Source organism: Scardinius erythrophthalmus, assembly GCF_964197995.2.
Source record: "Scardinius erythrophthalmus genome assembly, chromosome: 19".
Classification (NCBI taxonomy): Eukaryota; Metazoa; Chordata; class Actinopteri; order Cypriniformes; family Leuciscidae; genus Scardinius; species Scardinius erythrophthalmus.
In genome coordinates this window covers 34,384,320-34,404,733 of record NC_138239.1, presented here as the reverse complement: position 1 = coordinate 34,404,733, position 20,414 = coordinate 34,384,320, and the positions used below count along the sequence as shown (strand labels likewise).

The 20,414-nt window shown below is 36.2% G+C and overlaps 1 protein-coding gene across 3 annotated transcripts in view; it reads left to right on the top strand.

Annotated features, from left to right (window-relative positions):
* The window catches only part of col12a1a (collagen, type XII, alpha 1a), a 100,831-nt gene that overhangs the window by 56,881 nt on the left and 23,536 nt on the right, over window positions 1-20,414 (top strand). For all 3 annotated transcript variants that reach the window (XM_081347447.1, XM_081347445.1, XM_081347446.1), the window contains 14 exons: window positions 6,091-6,220; window positions 6,366-6,505; window positions 7,960-8,089; window positions 10,298-10,440; window positions 12,660-12,789; window positions 13,314-13,456; window positions 13,605-13,734; window positions 14,886-15,005; window positions 15,114-15,260; window positions 15,359-15,475; window positions 17,156-17,308; window positions 17,390-17,464; window positions 19,829-19,968; window positions 20,090-20,213. In XM_081347447.1, coding sequence (XP_081203573.1) covers window positions 6,091-6,220; window positions 6,366-6,505; window positions 7,960-8,089; window positions 10,298-10,440; window positions 12,660-12,789; window positions 13,314-13,456; window positions 13,605-13,734; window positions 14,886-15,005; window positions 15,114-15,260; window positions 15,359-15,475; window positions 17,156-17,308; window positions 17,390-17,464; window positions 19,829-19,968; window positions 20,090-20,213 — 1,822 coding nt within the window. The remainder of the gene's footprint in view (window positions 1-6,090; window positions 6,221-6,365; window positions 6,506-7,959; window positions 8,090-10,297; window positions 10,441-12,659; window positions 12,790-13,313; window positions 13,457-13,604; window positions 13,735-14,885; window positions 15,006-15,113; window positions 15,261-15,358; window positions 15,476-17,155; window positions 17,309-17,389; window positions 17,465-19,828; window positions 19,969-20,089; window positions 20,214-20,414) is intronic.

Below are 20,414 nucleotides of genomic sequence, written 5' to 3'. Positions count from 1 at the left end.
GCTGCAAGAACTGCCGAACGCCTAAAGAAACGTTATTGGCAAGATGGTAGAAAACTGCACATTTCTTGTCTTTAACCACCCACTGCCACTTATACCAACGACGGAAATAAGTGCAGTTACAATAGCTTAATATTTGTGGGAGAGCGTTGCTATAGATAGTGATGATATTGTATTGCAATATGTAGCACTTCAAAGTCAAATCCGAATCAAAACTAGTTAGCACATTAGTTGCAATTGAAAAGGTTTAATGACAAATTATGGTTATGGTTACACCTAAAATAGTTACAAAATATATGTATGAGATGATGATAACTTATATTATTAATTGTACCCAGCATATATGAAAAATGTTACCTGAGAGAGAGAGAGAGAGAGAGAGAGAGAGAGAGAGAGAGAGATAGATAGAGATAGAGAGAGAGATAAAGAGGAGCCCCCAAGAAAGGGACCCAGAGAAGAAGATAGCCAGAGCATCCAAGAGACAGAGCAACAGTTACAATCTTGTTTTATCCTTTCCTTGACCATGTGACCAAAACGCAACTGTGAGACATTCAAACTGACCAATCAGATAATTACACTTCCACCACTGTACTAAAGGTGTGACAATTCATCGACCCCCCAAAGTACAAACATTTGGCCTGCATGCCTAGATCACTATCAGCCCCTCTGTGCCTTAGGAACTCCAAATGGTCATTGTCTCTGAAAGAGGGGGTAGAAAAACAGTCATGCAAATGTCTTGGATTATTTTAAATTCTACAATTCCCCCCTTGGCACCGTTGGCCACACACATGGAGTCCAAAGGTGACACAATCCATAAAGACATGCTTTCTGTTGTGTGTAGTTGTATCTTCAGACTTTTCGTCCAAGCTTGTTGCAATCTCGGTTGGTTAATGTTCAGTCTTTGTTCTCCTTCAGCCCTGCATGAGGAGGCTCCATTAAATGGTGTTGCACCGTTCATAGATGCAAATCATCCATCGAACACTTCACACCTCCACAAGAACAGGCACTGAATCTGGGAGCAAACGCTGGTTTCTCTTTATGAGACGGGTCACAGGATGTGAACTTTGGTTGCAGGGATCCTGCAATCTTAAAAGAGCATAACAACAAACAGCAAAAGCAGACACATGGCATTTGTCATTGGTCAGAGGTTTGATATGGTCAGATTAAAATTAGTCTCAGAGCAAAAAGCCCTTAAATTGATGTACTTAAAAAGATGGTCAAGGGAGAATAAAAGAAGATCTCACAAGCTCTTACACTCATTCTGGAAACATTTAAATAAATTGCATTATAACAAAACAACAAATGCTGGTTTAAAACCCCATTTCATGAAGAGTCTCAGCAAAATATTCAGTGTAACCAAACACAGAGATTCAATTGAATTAATGTCCAAAAACATTGTTGCAAGTAAAATGGACAAAATACAAATAAGCAGAAATCGTTTCAAATGCATTAATGAGAATACAAATATTTGTACTTGGGTAAAAATGAGAAGTACTGACATACAATTTAAAATTTAACTTGGTGAGACAAATGATTACTTAAGTGATAAAGTAAATCCAAAGAAAAACAAAACAAACAATTACTGGATGCAATTCAGTTATAATTCAGTCTAGATGTAAAGACTTAAATAACATTGTATGCATTCATTTTGTGAGGCAGAATCAGATAGATGCAGATTTGTCTTTGTGTGAAGATCAAATGGTGGCTGCATTTAGCTGTGGCTATGTGTAAATTCATCATGCCCCAAAACAAAGGTGAGGAGGTTTTACAATTGTGATGCAAATTTGGTCCTGTTGTTGTAACAGGGAGCCAGCATGAGAATGTGAGTATGAGGTGTGATCTGGCTCAAAATGTTCCCACACCATTGTTTCAGTTAAATGAGCATGAGAAAAAGTGCAAAATTCAGAGTTACTGAATCCTGTTGTGAGGAAAGCATTTTCATGGTTAATGCAAATTGTGATTACCATTGTGGCCACATGGCAATTCTTTGCTCCTTTACGTGGTTTTACTGCAGCTATATGGAAAAATAGCAGAGTTTCCACTAAGGAGACAAACAAATTCAACATAGTCACACATGCAACTTGAAATTGCTATGCAATTCCAGTAAACAGTTATTCCAGTTTACACAAGATACATGGTCTAGAATTCTTAGCATCTACAACCTTTTAACCTAAGTGTTTCATACAACACTTACAGTAAAGCAATCATGTGTTTTAAAGAATTAACTTAATTAGCCAATGTGCACATGTAGCACAAACAACTATAATGTGTGTTCTATGAGCACAATGTGTTACGCACAATTACAAATTTGAACATACAAACAGGATCATTGCAATTTGGATATTAAACTTCTTGCTATTGGGCTACTAACCCACTAGCAAGTGAAGTTAATAGCTGAAGGCCTTGCATGAACAAAGCAGTTAACTCACTAAGAGTTTTACCTGTACGTGCAGATCGCTGATTTTTGCTCTTAGAAAGTGGTTTACTATTTTTCTGAAAATAAGGAGGAGGTCTGCCCCTTCCCAGTGACCAGCATTTTCCCTCTTTATGGCCTATTTTCTGACAGGAACTGCAAAACCTGCTTTCTTTACCATAGGGATGTTTGCTACGTTCTCCTGGAGTTTGAGGGTTTTCGCGACTCTCTAATGCTTGTACACCATGCGTTCTGGTACATGACTCTGCGCTATTATGGTGTTGCATCACCTTAAGAACTGAAATAGGCACACTTTCTTGGTCAGTTGCACATGCATTTTCTGAACTAAATGATTCAGATTCATTAGAGCTAGTCACCTCCTCTAAGAAGCGAACGTGCTTTTTAGTCCCATCGCTGTTAAGCATTTTGGGCAATGTAGCATTTCGCTTAGCCTTGAGTTCTGCAATGATTTCCTTGTGATTTTTACACTTTTCAGTCAGGGCTAACTGCTCAGCTAGTAATTTATCTAGCTGTGTTTGAAGATCTTGAATCTTTGCCTCAGACTTTTGTGCCTCTGCACTCTTAGATTGCACTTCTTTACATTTAGCATCTATACTTGAAGATAGACATGTTGTTAACTCACGTAGCCATTTAAAGCGCATGTAGTTTAAAGCTTCAATTATTTCACCATGTTTTGATTTCTTATCATGTCTACCAAGTATTTGCCAATATGTGAGAATTTCATCATCTGAATTGAGATTTTTTGGTACATATTTGCTGTTCAAGATAGGCTCAACTTTTTTGCTCCATAAAGCAAACAATACATCACTATTATCAGATTTGTTCCCTTCCATCCCCGAGGAGATCTGAATATTCACAATATGTGCAAATTATACAGTAATGGGACTGTTAAAGCTATTCAAAACCTTCTAAATTCTGTTTCATTCAATTCATGCAAATGGAGACATTTCCTATCATACCATTAAACAATGAAAACAGACTTACCCATCCCATGGTCAGAAGGTCAGCTTTAATCCATTCACAAAATCAACTGTGAAAAATGTCCTCATTCTGTTTAAAGTGAAATTTCAGAAAACACACTGCAAGGGATCCCGGGTTTCGGCACCATCTGTAAGGGTGGAATTCCTGCAGTGGTTCAGGCTGCAAGAACTGCCGAACGCCTAAAGAAACGTTATTGGCAAGATGGTAGAAAACTGCACATTTCTTGTCTTTAACCACCCACTGCCACTTATACCAACGACGGAAATAAGTGCAGTTACAATAGCTTAATATTTGTGGGAGAGCGTTGCTATAGATAGTGATGATATTGTATTGCAATATGTAGCACTTCAAAGTCAAATCCGAATCAAAACTAGTTAGCACATTAGTTGCAATTGAAAAGGTTTAATGACAAATTATGGTTATGGTTACACCTAAAATAGTTACAAAATATATGTATGAGATGATGATAACTTATATTATTAATTGTACCCAGCATATATGAAAAATGTTACCTGAGAGAGAGAGAGAGAGAGAGAGAGAGAGAGAGAGAGAGAGAGAGATAGATAGAGATAGAGAGAGAGATAAAGAGGAGCCCCCAAGAAAGGGACCCAGAGAAGAAGATAGCCAGAGCATCCAAGAGACAGAGCAACAGTTACAATCTTGTTTTATCCTTTCCTTGACCATGTGACCAAAACGCAACTGTGAGACATTCAAACTGACCAATCAGATAATTACACTTCCACCACTGTACTAAAGGTGTGACAATTCATCGACCCCCCAAAGTACAAACATTTGGCCTGCATGCCTAGATCACTATCAGCCCCTCTGTGCCTTAGGAACTCCAAATGGTCATTGTCTCTGAAAGAGGGGGTAGAAAAACAGTCATGCAAATGTCTTGGATTATTTTAAATTCTACAAACATTAGAGCCTCAGTGAACGTGAGAAATTTCTTCCCAAAAATCTTACCGACCTCAAAAATTTGAACAGGAACGTCTTGAATAAAATCCACCACCTTCACACTGTTAACTTAGACCTGTAGTCTTTAGGTAAATGCTGTCACTGTACAGCACAGGAATAGGTTTAATCTAAATTATTTATAGTTTTGTTGACATTATATTTTATATGAATAGCTGCACTAGCTGGAACAGCACATTTAATATTCCCTACAGGTTGATGTGGTTTAAGCTGGTCTCCCAGCCTGGCACTTTACCCAAAACCACTCTCAAACCAGCAAACCAGGCCAGGCATGGAGAACGGCAAATCTTACGCAGTTTTAAGATGTTTTTGTCTTCAGGATCAGCTATCATCTTATTATTTTCCATGTTTTCATGGCGTAGGTGCAGATGTGTTGTTTTTCTGTTCTAAAATCATTGCAGTGATTTTTCAGCCTCTGTTTTCTTCATCAAGAAGGCAGATTGACACTGGCAGCAGTCACAGAAATAACAGCGTAAAACTGCACGCTGTTTTGCTTTGCTGAAAAACAATCCTATCTGCAATCAGATTTGTGATGTGCTGTTCCTGACATTAATGCGCTTGTTTTTAGCTTATTTAATGGACTATTCTGGTGACATGCTGTTGATTACCAAAGAAAACTATTATGACACGTCCATCGATTTAGTTGAATATCTAATTTAGAGTAAATGTAAATGCATTCTTGTTTGCTTTATCAGTCTGAGGAATGGGTCAAAATTATTTTGGTAACACTTAACAACAACAGGGCTTGACATTAACACCCACCAAATGCGTGTGTATTTCAGCAGTGGCGTGTAACGCAGTCACTCCTACTAGACACTTTGGCAGGTTGAACTTTATAAAGACTAATATAAACTTTATATAGACTATATACTGTATATATCATAGTCTATATAATTTCAACCTGCCAAAGTGTCTAGTGGGAGTGACTGCGTTACACGCCACTGCTGAAATACACACGCATTTGGTGGGTATATATTTATTTATATATATATATATATATATATATATATAATTTATTATTTATTATTATTATTTTTTAATTGTAGTATTTTAAAAAGGCATCTGAAGTAATAAACTACGTGCAATGTAGTATTGTCAAAAATAAACACTTTCGGTATTGCACTTAATCAGTCAAATACATACAAAATAATGTCAAAATGCCGCTATTGGCAAGAATTTATGTAAACACAGTTATGTTTTAAGTGAATGTAAACAGTTGAGAAAGAAAACACATGTGTTATAGTATAATGGATCAGTGAATCAGGTCTTAAAGTGACGGCAGCCTAATATTCCTGCTGCCAAATTATGAGATAATATAAAAATATATCTATATGGCCGTTTTCCCCCATGGTTTCGAAGTCAAAATTCGAGTGGCTAGTAACTTTACAACAGTGTTTAATTTGTTAACATTAGGAAACTGTATTATTTAACTAACATGAACTAACAATGATATATAATTCTAAAGCATTTATTAATCTTTTCATTTCAACTTTTACGTATACATTATTAAAATCAAAAGTTGTGTCTGTTAATATTATTTAATGCACCTGAGCTGACATGTACTAACAGTGAACAGCTGTATTTTTATTACTGACATTAACAAAGATCAATAAATAAATACCGTAACAAATGAACTGCTCATTGTTAGTTAATTTCAATTAATGGATTTACACAATAAACACAATTCATTCTCTCTGTCACAGACACAAATTGGAGGAAAGAAAAACACAGTTATTCTGCAGAAACTGACTCCAGATACTCCCTACTCCATCACTGTTGCTGCAATCTACGCGAGTGGAGATGTCAAAGACATTTCTGGCCAAGGAAAGACATGTGCGTGACCAAACACGTGACTTCACCGCATTCACTGGACCTGTTGCTCACCCTGCTACATTAATGCATTTTCAAATAGTATGTAAATTACATAAATTAGGTCATTGCTGACACGCTGAATAGAGTTTTCTGTGTGTTCCCATAGTACCGCTGGGCAGTGTGAGAAACCTTCAGGTCACGGACCCCACGGTCAGCACTCTGAATGTACGCTGGGAGCCGGCTGAGGGGAGCGTTCGGCAGTACAGGATTTACTACCAGCCCGTCACAGGGGGCGCAGAAGACATGGTACGTCCCAGGGCTCCTCTTAACTATTACATCATGTTCCGGGTCAGTTTGACCCGCAACACTGTCGGAAACAGTGGCTAAGGAGTTTTTCTTGAAATTGTGTGACTGTTTCTCATTTAGGGTCATGAACATGCCTGGTGTTGTGGAATGTGCGCTCAAAAACTGTAATATAATTGTAACGTTAGCGGGTCAATTTGACCCGTGACTTTAAAGGCTTAAGGCAGGTGCACAGAACCAAAATAAACATAAGATAAAAAAATTATTTTATGTTGTCAGTTTCTCAACTACCCTTTGAGGGTGTTTACATTTTGGGATTTGGCAAATGCTTTATTCCTTCATTTTTAGCAGTTCGTGCATGTGAATTATACTGTTTATGAACTATACTGTTTATGCTTCAAGAAAGTACAATAAATTTAATAATTCAAATAAAAATATATGTACATTATACAGTAATAATACAGTAATAACGTTCATGTTTTGTGAAAAAACAAATGTTTTATTTTTTTTAAATCATATTTTCTAATAGTTACACTTTATTTTAAGGTGTGCTTGTTAGTACCGTTTAATTATACATTCATAATTGCATAATTACATAATTATACATTCAAGTGCTGAGTAATATTTATTAACTACATGTATTTACTATAGGATTAGGATTAAGTTTGGTTTAGGGTTAGTTTTTATGCATAATTTATAGTTATTACTACAGTTACTACATGTAATGTGTAACAAGGACACTGTAAAATAAAGTGTTACCGTTCTCATTTTTGTAATGTATGAGTAGTATTAATGTTAAATGTTTACTTACCTGATTTTTTTTCATCGTGTGATTTTTGGCGAATTGTATTGCATCAAATTAGGAATTAGGAATCTAATTAGGAAAGTTCTCAGGAGCTTTTGCTTCAGGACTCAGATTTAAAGTCCCCCTGTAGTCAATCATTTTATCCCTTAAAACTAATTTTCATTACATATTTAAACTGAAAATTAATATGCAAATGAGCCCCGCCTCCACTCACGCACACAGCTCAGAGATCCACTGGTTGACGATCACACGTTGATCTGATTGGTTACAAGGTAGTTTGTGATGTCAGAAACACCAGCGATTTCAAAGCGTATTTTTGAGACTGTCTTTGGTTCACTGCAGTTTTAAGGAGGAAATACTCAGCAATGCTGTCGACTTATGAATTTACACATGGTTTGTCTTAAAGCATATTAAAAACACCACAAAGACACATAAACAACATTAAAAGCTTGATTTTCATCACAGGGGGACTTCAATTGCAAAATGCAAAAATCCCATAGTCTTGCATTGAAGGCCAGAATATCACCGAGAATTATGGTTGTGCTCTTTTGACTTGGACAATAACCAACCACAAAGCAATAGCCAGGCAACCACTTGGACAAGTGCATAGAAAAAAAATACAATAAAAACCTGTTATTGTTTGTTCTCTTAGGCTCAAGTTCCTGGAAGCACCACCAGTACAGTTCTGAAGAACCTGCTGTCTGACACCAAGTACACCGTAACAGTAGTGCCAGTATACGCTCCTGGAGAGGGCAGGCGCATGTCGGAGAATGGAAAAACCTGTGAGTTCATGCAGCTTCTTCTTATTTTAGCATGACTGGAAAGCAAATAATTCCCAAACTCATCCATCATATACTCCCCAATCACAGAAAATCATCTGGCTTTACCATTAAAGTTTTGCACCTATAAATAGAATCTCAGAGACTTGCCCAAAGATTGTGTCAGCTTTATTGGATTGATCACCAAGGGAGGAATGCCGATGTGCTGGCAACCCTTTTAATGTGACTCCAGGCTGGGCTTAATGAGCCTTCTTTATGGGGTGTAATGACTGGAGATGCTGGAGCGAGGGCTACAAAACAATCTATTTCACCAAATGTAAAACCCAGGGAGGTGCAAGGACATAAAAGCACCCTTATTTACTGCTGTCAGCTCAATGCTCCTCTTTTTGGAGTCAAACTAACAGGTTTTTGTTGGCGTCACTGTTTTTCCACCAGTGGTTTGCTTCCCATCATCTGCGTTACTTTGTTTTCCAGTTTTCTTTGTGTGGCTGTGCCACATTAATGCAAGTGTTAGTTTTGTTTAAAAACTAGAATCAGGGTTTTTGCTGTTGGGAATCTAAAGCCCGTTCCATAGGCTTTGTGTTTCCATGTTGTCATGATTCCTGATGCTGTGCACATTTACTGTTTAGGCAAGACACCCCAGTTGAATAGGGTAAAAAGTTTCAACTTACAGTAGATATCACCGTACTTCCCTGGTTGATTGATTACATTGAGAATGTTATGAAAATGTACTGAAATGTTATGTTTAAATATGCAAATGAGGCATTATCTATGTAAGCTTGTTTCTGCCACGGAATACAAAAAAAAGGTAATTGCGACTTTTTATCTTACAATTTCGGACTTTTTTCTCACAATTGCAAGTTATAAAGTCAGAATTATGAGATATAAACATGCAAGTTATAGAGTCCAATTCTGAGAAAAAAAGTCAGATCACAATTGTGACATTTTCTCGCAATTGCGAGTTTATATCTCACAGTTATGAGAAATTAAGTTGCTATTCTGAAAAAAAAAAGAAGTCAGAATTGCGAGATAAAAAGTCGCAATTACCTTTTTTATTCTTTATTCAGTGACGAAAACAAGCTTCCATAATTATCTACTGAACGCTCGGTAAAGCCAGCTTCAAAATGTGTTTCATTTTAGTGACATATTAGAGTCAAAGGTTTTTACAGAAAGGATTTTGGAAATCTTCTTTTATCATTCAATTATCAAAAAAAAAAAAGAAACTGCCAGAATAAAATTAATTTGCACAATGTTTTTAGGAATGAAATGTATACAGTCAAGCAAATGATATATGAAGAAACCCCACTTTAAAAACCTTCAGAATAAATCTGTAAAGTTTGGTGCAGTGGAGTTTTCCGGTTCAGTGCATGTGAAAAAAAAAAGATTATTTTGAGTAAACGGCCTTTAAAGATACTATATGAATTGTAGTTGAAATCTACAGACACAAATAGATAAAGTGCAATAAAATAAACTCATCAAGCCAAATGGCTCAAAATATCAGTATCAATATATTGGGTCTAATTAATTACTAAGTAATCTAATTACTAATTCCCTTGAAAAAGCAAAGTAAGGGATTACTCTTAATTACAGTTACTTCTGATGTAATTGCATTAAATACTGTATAGACTATATTAGGTAAAAATGGATGTTTTTAATGTAACCTTCTCGTTTTAAATACTTTGGTCAGTTCAAGTATAATAATATGCACTTGTATATTGTTTGTTTAAAAGAATCAAAAGTGCAGTTTCGTGTCTGTCCTTGTATTGTTCAACTGGTTGAGCTTGATATGGCATTTAGAAAGTAATTAGTAATAAGTAATCCAATACATTTTAGAGAGAGTAATTAGCACAGTAATCTAATTACACTGTTTAAGATGTAATTAATAGCTAGTAACTAATCACTTTTTTAGATTTACTTACCCAACACTGCTCGAGACTAACTCAAATGCTGTGTATCAACCAAATTGAGTTTGGACATTTATCCAAACATGAGACGGGTCTCTCTTGACCCTTTAGAAATGTTTCATTTGATTCTGTAGTGGTTGACATTGAAACTTCCGTTGCTACTACTGTGTTTAGACCCAGACGTTCAGTAGGAAATCCTTATTTTCAGGGTCTTGTAAATAGTTGTACACTACTTTACCTCTTTAACCACTCACTCCTTTTACTGTCTTTGGTTTTATGACACTGCTCCCGCTCATGTCTGAAACAGTGGTGCGGACCCCTGCCAAGAACATCCAGGTTTACAACCCCACCACAAACACCCTGAACGTGCGCTGGGAGCCGGCGTCCGGAGAAGTGCTGCAGTATCGGGTCGTCTACGCCCCCCTCTCTGGAACCCGGCCCTCTGAATCTGTAAGTCCTTGTCGTTAGGCTCGCGAGAGAGAACGTACGGGAAATACCGCCGTGACACTTTTGAGTGCAACGGTCTGTTTGCACTCGGTCCCTCTGCAAAGATGTTTGTGTTTTTTAATGTCGTGTAACCTCATTCTCACATGAACTTCACTGCCTGAGAGGGATTTTCGCCAAGCTCCGAAAACCCATAAACGGCTTTGATTGTTGTCAGACCCTTTCGTAAAGAAAGCAGCTGTGGCAAATCTGCATCAGCCCAAACCCGTTTTATGTCAGCACAGAGGAAAACAGAGTTCGAACATTCTGTCTTGTGTCTTAACAGAGCTAGCTTCTTATCTGCAGCCACAAAGACCTTGTGGAAAATTGTTATGGACGTTTTCCGTTACTATGGCTTGTTTTCCAAATCAGTTGCATTGAGTCAGAAATTCTCTGCGCTTTCATTTCAACATGAATTCTTTCAAATTTTCCACTGAAACACTGAAAAAACCCAAAGCACAGAAGTTCAATCGTCAACTGGTCTCAATTTTCAGAATAAAGGATAGTGTTGTCAGGAGTGAAAAAAGGGAGTTCCCATGTCATTAATTGGGAATTCAGTGACCCCCATGACCTGGCATTGTGAAGAGCGGTGAAAGGAGGTGATTGCCTGCCACTGTCAGCACGTCATTCACTCGTATCTCTACAACTGAGAGACCATTAACACATCAAAGGAATGTTTCCGCTGCCTCTTGCTTTGCATCGGCTGAGAAAGTGATCGCTAATGATTGGGTTGGAAATCAGTGGTGACTCAAACATCAGTAAGTGCAAGAAGTCATGTCTAGAAAAACAGCCAAGCTTCTTTCTCAGGGTGTAATATATCAGAGACTTTAAAGCCAGCAATTCTGCTGTTTGATCGTAAGAGATTGTACAGTTTTTCTCAATCGCTTTGGCTCAATTCTCAAATGACTTTTTTTTTTTCTCAAAGAAACAAGTTCAGATCTCTGAATAATTAGTTTCTTGTTCACATCAGATTTGAATTTCTCATTGATTTAAGCAAATTGCATGTGTTTTGGCACATGTGTGCAAAAGAGTAAGTACAATTGTCTACAATTTGCACAATGACTAAATGCACATGGCTTGTTGATCAAAACTGATGAGTTGATTCTCAGTGAAACTCTTCACAACTTCTAAACATTTTTTCACCGTGTGATCAAAATCTGTCAGACATGTTATATTCCATAAATATTTATGACATGGAATGTTTGTAATGTTTGCTAAATTGGCCAATAGCCTGCCGTTGTAATTAATAGGAATCACAATCTTATCAATCAACCCATATATATATATATATATATATATATATATATATATATGTATATATATATATATGGAGTTTGCTGACAGCACAATCACCACCATTTTTGATCATGGAGGAACATCACAACTCTGAACAGCAACAGCTACTGTACATCTGTACTGTATAAATACATTTAATTTTACAGTACATTTATTTTTGTTGAAATGTGTAAACTGAAAATTTTTGTCATGGAAGAGCAAAAGGAAGATATGTATGTTAATAGGGTGTGTAAAAATAAACAATTTTTACATTTCATTTTACATGTAACACATTTCTGCAAAAAGAAATTTACTGTATATTTTTTTACATCAATTCATACATTTTTTACCTACTGTCTGAATCTGTATTTAAAATGCTCAGTGTGATACACAGACAAAACAGTAGAAAAAAAACATGAAATTTGTATATAATAAATATTTCCATGGTGAAAACACATCTAAACATTTTGACCAGTGTGGCTCACACGATGACAAAAACACTTTTTATGTTGGTGCCAACCCCCCAAAAGTACTTTGATGATTTTTTTTGCTTATTACCATAATGAAAAAAAATATATCTAAACAGACAGACCATTGATAGATAGATTGATTGATAGATAGATCAACTTTAGGTAGATAAAAGAGATAGATAGACAGACCATTGGTTAAACACGGAGCAAATGTTGTTCTGATGATCCTAAAATAAGTTTAATTTAGTTAACAATATCATTTTTACCCATTTGATTTTCCTTTTGATTTGGCGGTGAAATGTGACTTGCATATGTCCTTTGTGAGATTCACTCATTAATCAATGCAAAAGCATTTGAAGTCTCAGATGTCACTAGTTAACAAAGACAGCGTCTGTGTCACTCCCTGGTGGTTAACTATTCCTCTCTGTTATTGTCTGTAAGGTCCTTGTCCCAGGGAACACCGTCACTGCCCTGCTGGAGCAGCTGGATTCAGACACACCGTACTCTGTGAGTGTGGTGGCCCTGTATGCTGACGGAGAGGGCTCCTCTGTGTCTGATAATGGGAAAACACGTGAGTCTGAGTGCAGGAAGCCCTTTGTTAGGTGTTCATGGCTCATTCTCAGGACACAGTGCCATTTGTGCAGTGAAATGTCAGGATTTTCATGTATTTATACTTCAGCTGCAAGGGTAGCTGCTAAAATTTCAGGAAATCTAATTTCCCAACTTTCCCAACAAGGATTGTTATCAGATTTATCATCAAAATGTCAAATGTTTAATTCTCGAGCTATTTCCCACAATCCTAACTCAATACATAATTTCAACTCCATCACATGGCTTTACTAAGCAGTGCTCCACCTTACACTTGTGCCAAAACATTTCTGCACAAAAAAATGATCATAATAACCTTTCCCATGACAGAGAACTACTAGCTCTCTGAGGCATACAGTAAGTAAGTTCAGTATGGTTGTTATTTATTTCTGTAGTAAGTCATAGGGGCACAAATAGCACACAAATGGCTCATTTTCTTGGGAATGATCCTCTTGTCTTCTAATGCATTATTTTGAGGGATAATTTTGACTGTTCTTCTGATGGCAGTGCCCCGCAGTGGCCCCAGGAACCTGCGTGTGTATGACCCGACCACCAGCACGCTGTCCGTGAGCTGGGAGCACGCAGCAGGACCCGTGCTTCAGTACCGCATCGCCTACGCACCCACCACTGGGGATCCCATTGAGGAATTTGTATGTGGTGTTGAAGTTTATAGTAGTGATTATGAAGGACATAATGTTTACATTAGATATTTATAATCATGTATAATCATGTATAATCATGACCCGTGGACATCATTTGACTGACTGTATGCGTTTTTTCCTGCTGTTTTTCTCATAGACAAGCGTGCCTGGCAACAGAAACTCTGTCATCTTGCAAAACCTGGATCCAGACACTCCTTACAACATCAACGTAGAGGCCATTTATCAAGAAGGCCCTGGAGGAAGTCTCTCTGGAGATGGAAAAACATGTGAGGATGGTTACACTATCTCATGTTACTGCTTTATAGACAGACAGACAGACAGACAGACAGACAGAAAAAAAAGATAGATAGACAAATAGACAAGCAGACAGACGATCGATTGACTGACTGACAGACGGACGGACAGACAGACCGATATAGACAGACAGACAGACAGATAGATAGATAGATAGATAGATAGATAGATAGATAGATAGATAGATAGATAGATAGATAGATAGATAGATAGATAGATAGATAGATAGATAGATAGATAGATAGATAGATAGATAGATAGATAGATAGATAGATAGATAGATAGACAAAGATATACAGACAGATAGACAGATAGATAGATAGATAGATAGATAGATAGATAGATAGATAGATAGATAGATAGATAGATAGATAGATAGATAGATAGATAGATAGATAGACAAAGATATACAGACAGATAGACAGATAGATAGATAGATAGATAGATAGATAGATAGATAGATAGATTCTATTCTAGATAGATAGATAGATAGATAGATAGATAGATAGATAGATAGATAGATAGATAGATAGATAGATAGATAGATAGATAGATAGATAGATAGATAGACAGATATACAGACAGATAGATAGATAGATAGATAGATAGATAGATAGATAGATAGATATACAGACAGACAGATAGATAGATAGATAGATAGATAGATAGATAGATAGATAGATAGATAGATAGATAGATAGATAGATAGATAGATAGATAGATAGATAGATAGATAGATAGATAGATAGATAGATTCTATTCTAGATAGATAGATAGATATACAGATAAATAGATAGATAGATAGATAGATAGATAGATAGATAGATAGATAGAACAGACAGACAGACAGACAGACAGATAGATAGATAGACAGATATACAGATAGATAGATAGATAGATAGATAGATAGATAGATAGATAGATAGATAGATAGATAGATAGATAGATAGATAGATAGATAGATAGATAGATAGATAGATAGATAGATAGATAGATAGATAGATAGATAGATAAAATGCTGGACAAACAGATCAATTGATAAGTAGAATGCTGTTTCCTGTAAACACACACTGGTAAGATGTGTTTGCTCATATTGAATGTTTCTGTGGCACGTCTCCTTCAGTGGGTCTCCTGGAGCCTCGTAACCTGCGTGTGTCAGACGAGTGGTACACTCGTTTCCGTGTGTCCTGGGATCCTGTGCCTGTGCGTGTCAACGGTTATAAGCTGGTCTACACACCAGCGGGTAAGAGAGGTTTAGACCATTTTACCATGTCGTCATTCTCTAGACATCATGTTGTAGGTCAAACTGGGACACAGTCTGGTAAGCTCTGTGTTTTGCGTGTTGTTCCAGGCACGGATAACACCATGGAAGTGTTTGTTGGAGATGTTACTACACACAACCTGCCCAACCTCCAGTCTGGCACAACGTACGACCTGAAGGTTTATGCTCAGTATGACTCAGGCATGAGTGGAGCTCTGGTCGGACAGGGAACCACCTGTACGTGCTTGTTCCTTCAACTGAGAACTTTTATGGACATGTTCCCAGATTGTTTAGAGATGCCTGTTTAAACTGTGGAATGCTGTTTACCGTTGCAGTGTATCTCAATGTGACCGACCTCAACACATACAACGTCGGCTATGACTCATTCTGCATCAGATGGACTCCTCATCGGGCGGCAACCTCTTACAGGCTCAGAGTCAATCCTTTCAATCGTAAGGACAAATTCACTAAACAAAAATGCTGCATTTTGTTCACATTCCAGCTACTGTTATACGGTTTCAAGAGTCCATATTAGACATTCTACTAATTACATGTATAAGTGACTTTGCAACTACATCAACGACCTCTTGTTAATTTGGAACAACATGTCAATTATCTCTCATTAGTAGACTGTTAGGTTCGGGTTAGTAGAATAAGTTGACATGTAGTTGAAACGTTTCTTACAGTCAGTAAAATGTCTGTTGGGGAGCATCAAAATAAAGAGTTAGCAGATATTAAACAGACCATCTACTAATACTCTAGTGACTGCTAGTTGACATGCAGCTGCACATAGGGCTGTGCGATTAATCGTAATCGATTTTTGCTTCCAACGATTATGAAAACAGATAATTATGGACTGCTGCACTCACTTTCATTCCTCATAAAAAAACTCACATTTAACATCCAAATCAGCCGAATAAGTCTCAATAGAGACTCTGTTCCCCAGACGGCTTTCTGCTCGCACGCTCCGAGCTGGAGCCAAACGCGGATGAGCAAACGTGCTTCGGATACGCGCCTAAACGCATACGCACAAAAACGCCAAAGAGTATTCACATAAACCCAGCCGGTTATGTCTAAGTAAAACGTGTGTAACAGTATATTGGATCCGTGCATTAGCTCTTAAAGTGACAGCAGCCTAATAAACCTGCTGAAGTCTGTCATTAATGATAATCAAACAACAAATGACAAAGGAAAATCACTCACTGATCTTGACTGAATAACTTTAATAGCTTTAATAAGGATTAATCTATATTTAATGTATACAGTAAGACTATGTAGTGTTATATTACATTTAGGCTATCACTTATCTGAATACCACTGTTAGTACATCTTCCTGAAAACTAAAACTTGTATTTTTGTTCTGTTGTATGTATTTGTCTGTTTTGTTTGTAATTAGTTTCTTTGCTCCTGTATTGCTGACTGTTTACTTGTCTTATGTAATTATTTTGAGGACCTTTCTCTTTCATTAGTTCACTTAGTATTAAGCTTTGCTGAAGTATGGATAATTGTGAAATTTCACTGATATTTAAAATTACTCATATGTTACCCTGGACCACAAAACCAGTCTTTAATTGAGATTTATACATTGTCTGAGAGCTGAATAAATAAGCTTCCCATTGATGTATGGTTTGTTAGGATAGGACAATATTTGGCCGAGATACAACTATTTGAAAATCTGGAATCTGAGGGTGCAAAAAAATCGAAACACTGAAAAAAATCTTCTTTAAAGTTGTCCATTTATGTTGGCGATTGTGCTGCATTCACTCACAAAAATAAAGTTTTATATATGAACGGTTGGAAATTTACAAAATATTGTCATGGAACATGATCTTTACTTTATATCCTAATGATTTTTGGCCAAAAAGAAAAATCGATCATTTTGACCCATACATTGTATTTTTGGCTATTGCCACAAATATACCAGTGCGACTCGTGACTGGTTTTGTGATCCAGGGTCACATATCATGAAATAAGACTGATCATATTGACCAAAAATAATCGTGATTATGATTTTTGCCATAATTGAGCAGACCTACAGTAGTTGCACAGTTACGTCTCGTTTAAAATGCACTATTGAAATAAAGTGTTAGCGTTTGTATAACCTCACATTGCTCCTCTTCTGTCATCATTAGCGGCTAACCGTGGAGGTCAGGAGGTCACTATCACCGCTGCCGAGAGCCAGTACTGTTTTGACGGGCTGACCCCAGACGCGCTGTACAACGCCACAGTCTACACACAGACCCCCAACCAGGAGGGGCCAGGAGTCAGCGTCAAAGAGCGCACATGTAAGTCCTGACGCCTTCAGAAGAGTTCAGTCCCACGGCTCTGTTCTCTGTGTCCTCATGTCTGCGTTCTCCTCTCTGTAGTGGTGAAGCCCACCGTAGCCCCAACACTGCCTCCGACTCCCCCACCTCCACCCTCCATCCCGGGAGCACTCGAGGGTAAAGACACCGCACAAACATTATTACCTTTTTCATATATTAATGCTGATAATCTCATGGTTGGATTATGTTGTGCATTTTATTCAATGCAGTTCAAAATGTTGGTGTCAGTAAGATTAAAAACAAACAAAAAAGAAATTACTACTTTTATTCAGCAAGGATGTGGTGAATTGATCAAAAGATGCAGTAAAGACATTTATAATGTTAGATTTATATTTCAAAAAAATGCTGTTCTTTTTGTACTTTTATTCATCTAGTAATCCTAAAAAAGTATCATGGTTTCCACAAATAATATTAAGAAGCACAACGGATCGACATTGATAATAATGCGAAAAGTTTCAATATTACTGTTTTTACTGTACTTTTTAAATAAAATAAATGCAGTCTTTGTGAGCATAAGAGACTTCTTTAAAAAAATATAGATAGATAGATAGATAGATAGACAGACAGATAGACAGACAGATAGATAGATAGATAGATAGATAGATAGATAGATAGATAGATAGATAGATAGATAGATAGATAGATAGATAGATAGATAGATAGATAGATAGATAGATAGATAGATAGATAGATAAAACAATTGATAGATAGATAGATAGATAGATAGATAGATAGATAGATAGATAGATAGATAGATAGATAGATAGATAGATAGATAGATAGATAGATAGATAGATAGATAGATAGATAAAACAATTGTTAGATAGATAGATAGATAGATAGATAGATAGATAGATAGATAGATAGATAGATAGATAGATAGATAGATAGATAGATAGATAGATAGATAGATAGATAGATAGATAGATAAAACAATTGATAGATAGATAGATAGATAGATAGATAGATAGATAGATAGATAGATAGATAGATAGATAGATAGATAGATAGATAGATAGATAGATAGATAGATAGATAGATAGATAGATAAAACAATTGATAGATAGATAGATAGATAGATAGATAGATAGATAGATAGATAGATAGATAGATAGATAGATAGATAGATAGATAGATAGATAGATAGATAGATAAAACAATTGATAGATAGATAGATAGATAGATAGATAGATAGATAGATAGATAGATAGATAGATAGATAGATAGATAGATAGATAGATAGATAGATAGATAGATAGATAGATAGATAGATAGATAGATAGATAGATAGATAGATAGATAAAACAATTGATAGATAGATAGATAGATAGATAGATAGATAGATAGATAGATAGATAGATAGATAGATAGATAGATAGATAGATAGATAGATAGATAGATAGATAGATAGATAGATAGATAGATAGATAGATAGATAGATAGATAGATAGATAGATAAAACAATTGATAGATAGATAGATAGATAGATAGATAGATAGATAGATAGATAGATAGATAGATAGATAGATAGATAGATAGATAGATAGATAGATAGATAGATAGATAGATAGATAGATAGATAGATAGAACAATTGATAGATAGATAGATAGATAGATAGATAGATAGATAGATAGATAGATAGATAGATAGATAGATAGATAGATAGATAGATAGATAGATAGATAGATAGATAGATAAAACAATTGATTGATAGATAGATAGATAGATAGATAGATAGATAGATAGATAGATAGATAGATAGATAGATAGATAGATAGATAGATAGATAGATAGATAAAACAATTGATAGATAGATAGATAGATAGATAGATAGATAGATAGATAGATAGATAGATAGATAGATAGATAGATAGATAGAACAATTGATAGATAGATAGATAGATAGATAGATAGATAGATAGATAGATAGATAGATAGATAGATAGATAGATAGATAGATAGATAGATAGATAGATAGATAGATAAAACAATTGATTGATAGATAGATAGATAGATAGATAGATAGATAGATAGATAGATAGATAGATAGATAGATAGATAGATAGATAGATAGATAGATAGATAGATAGATAGATAGATAGATAGATAGATAGAACAATTGATAGATAGATAGAACAATTGATAGATAGATAGATAGATAGATAGATAGATAGATAGATAGATAGATAGATAGATAGATAGATAGATAGATAGATAGATAGATAGATAGATAAAACAATTGATAGATAGATAGATAGATAGATAGATAGATAGATAGATAGATAAAACAATTGATTGATAGATAGATAGATAGATAGATAGATAGATAGATAGATAGATAGATAGATAGATAGATAGATAGATAGATAGATAGATAGATAGATAGATAGATAGATAGATAGATAGAAGTTAAAAGTACATTCAGCAGGGTTGATATGATTTATTACTATACCTCATTAAATCTTGTTTTGTAATGTCAGTGTGCAAAGGTGCCAAGGCTGACCTGGTGTTCCTGATCGACGGCTCATGGAGCATCGGAGACGAGAGCTTCGCTAAAGTCCGTCAGTTTGTCTTCAGCATGATTGGGGCTTTCGATGTCATCAGCCATGAGGGCATGCAGGTACTGACCCGTCTGCAGTCATGTGACTGACCCCTCAGCAGTCATGTGACTGACCGCATGCGCACAACTCCCTGACCGAGCTGTGATTCATTTGGTGTTTTGTCTCATTCTGTGAAAACAGGTGTCTTTTGTGCAGTACAGCGATGAAGCTAAAACCGAGTTCAAACTGAACACCTACCACGACAAGGGAATGGTTCTGTCCGCCCTTCAGATGGTCAATTACAGAGGAGGAAACACCAAAACAGGTTTGTGATACACTGAGCGCGTGTATGTACACATCAATACGCTCAACATCTCCCAAACGTCAGCTTTTTGAATGAACCCGTTGTCCCTTTTTACATGCAAACCAATAAACCGGCAACTCATGCAAACCGCGTTTGCAAGACTTTATTAAAAAATCATTCCCCAGTAGTGACGTCAAAACCTAAGCATTCATGAATCTGATG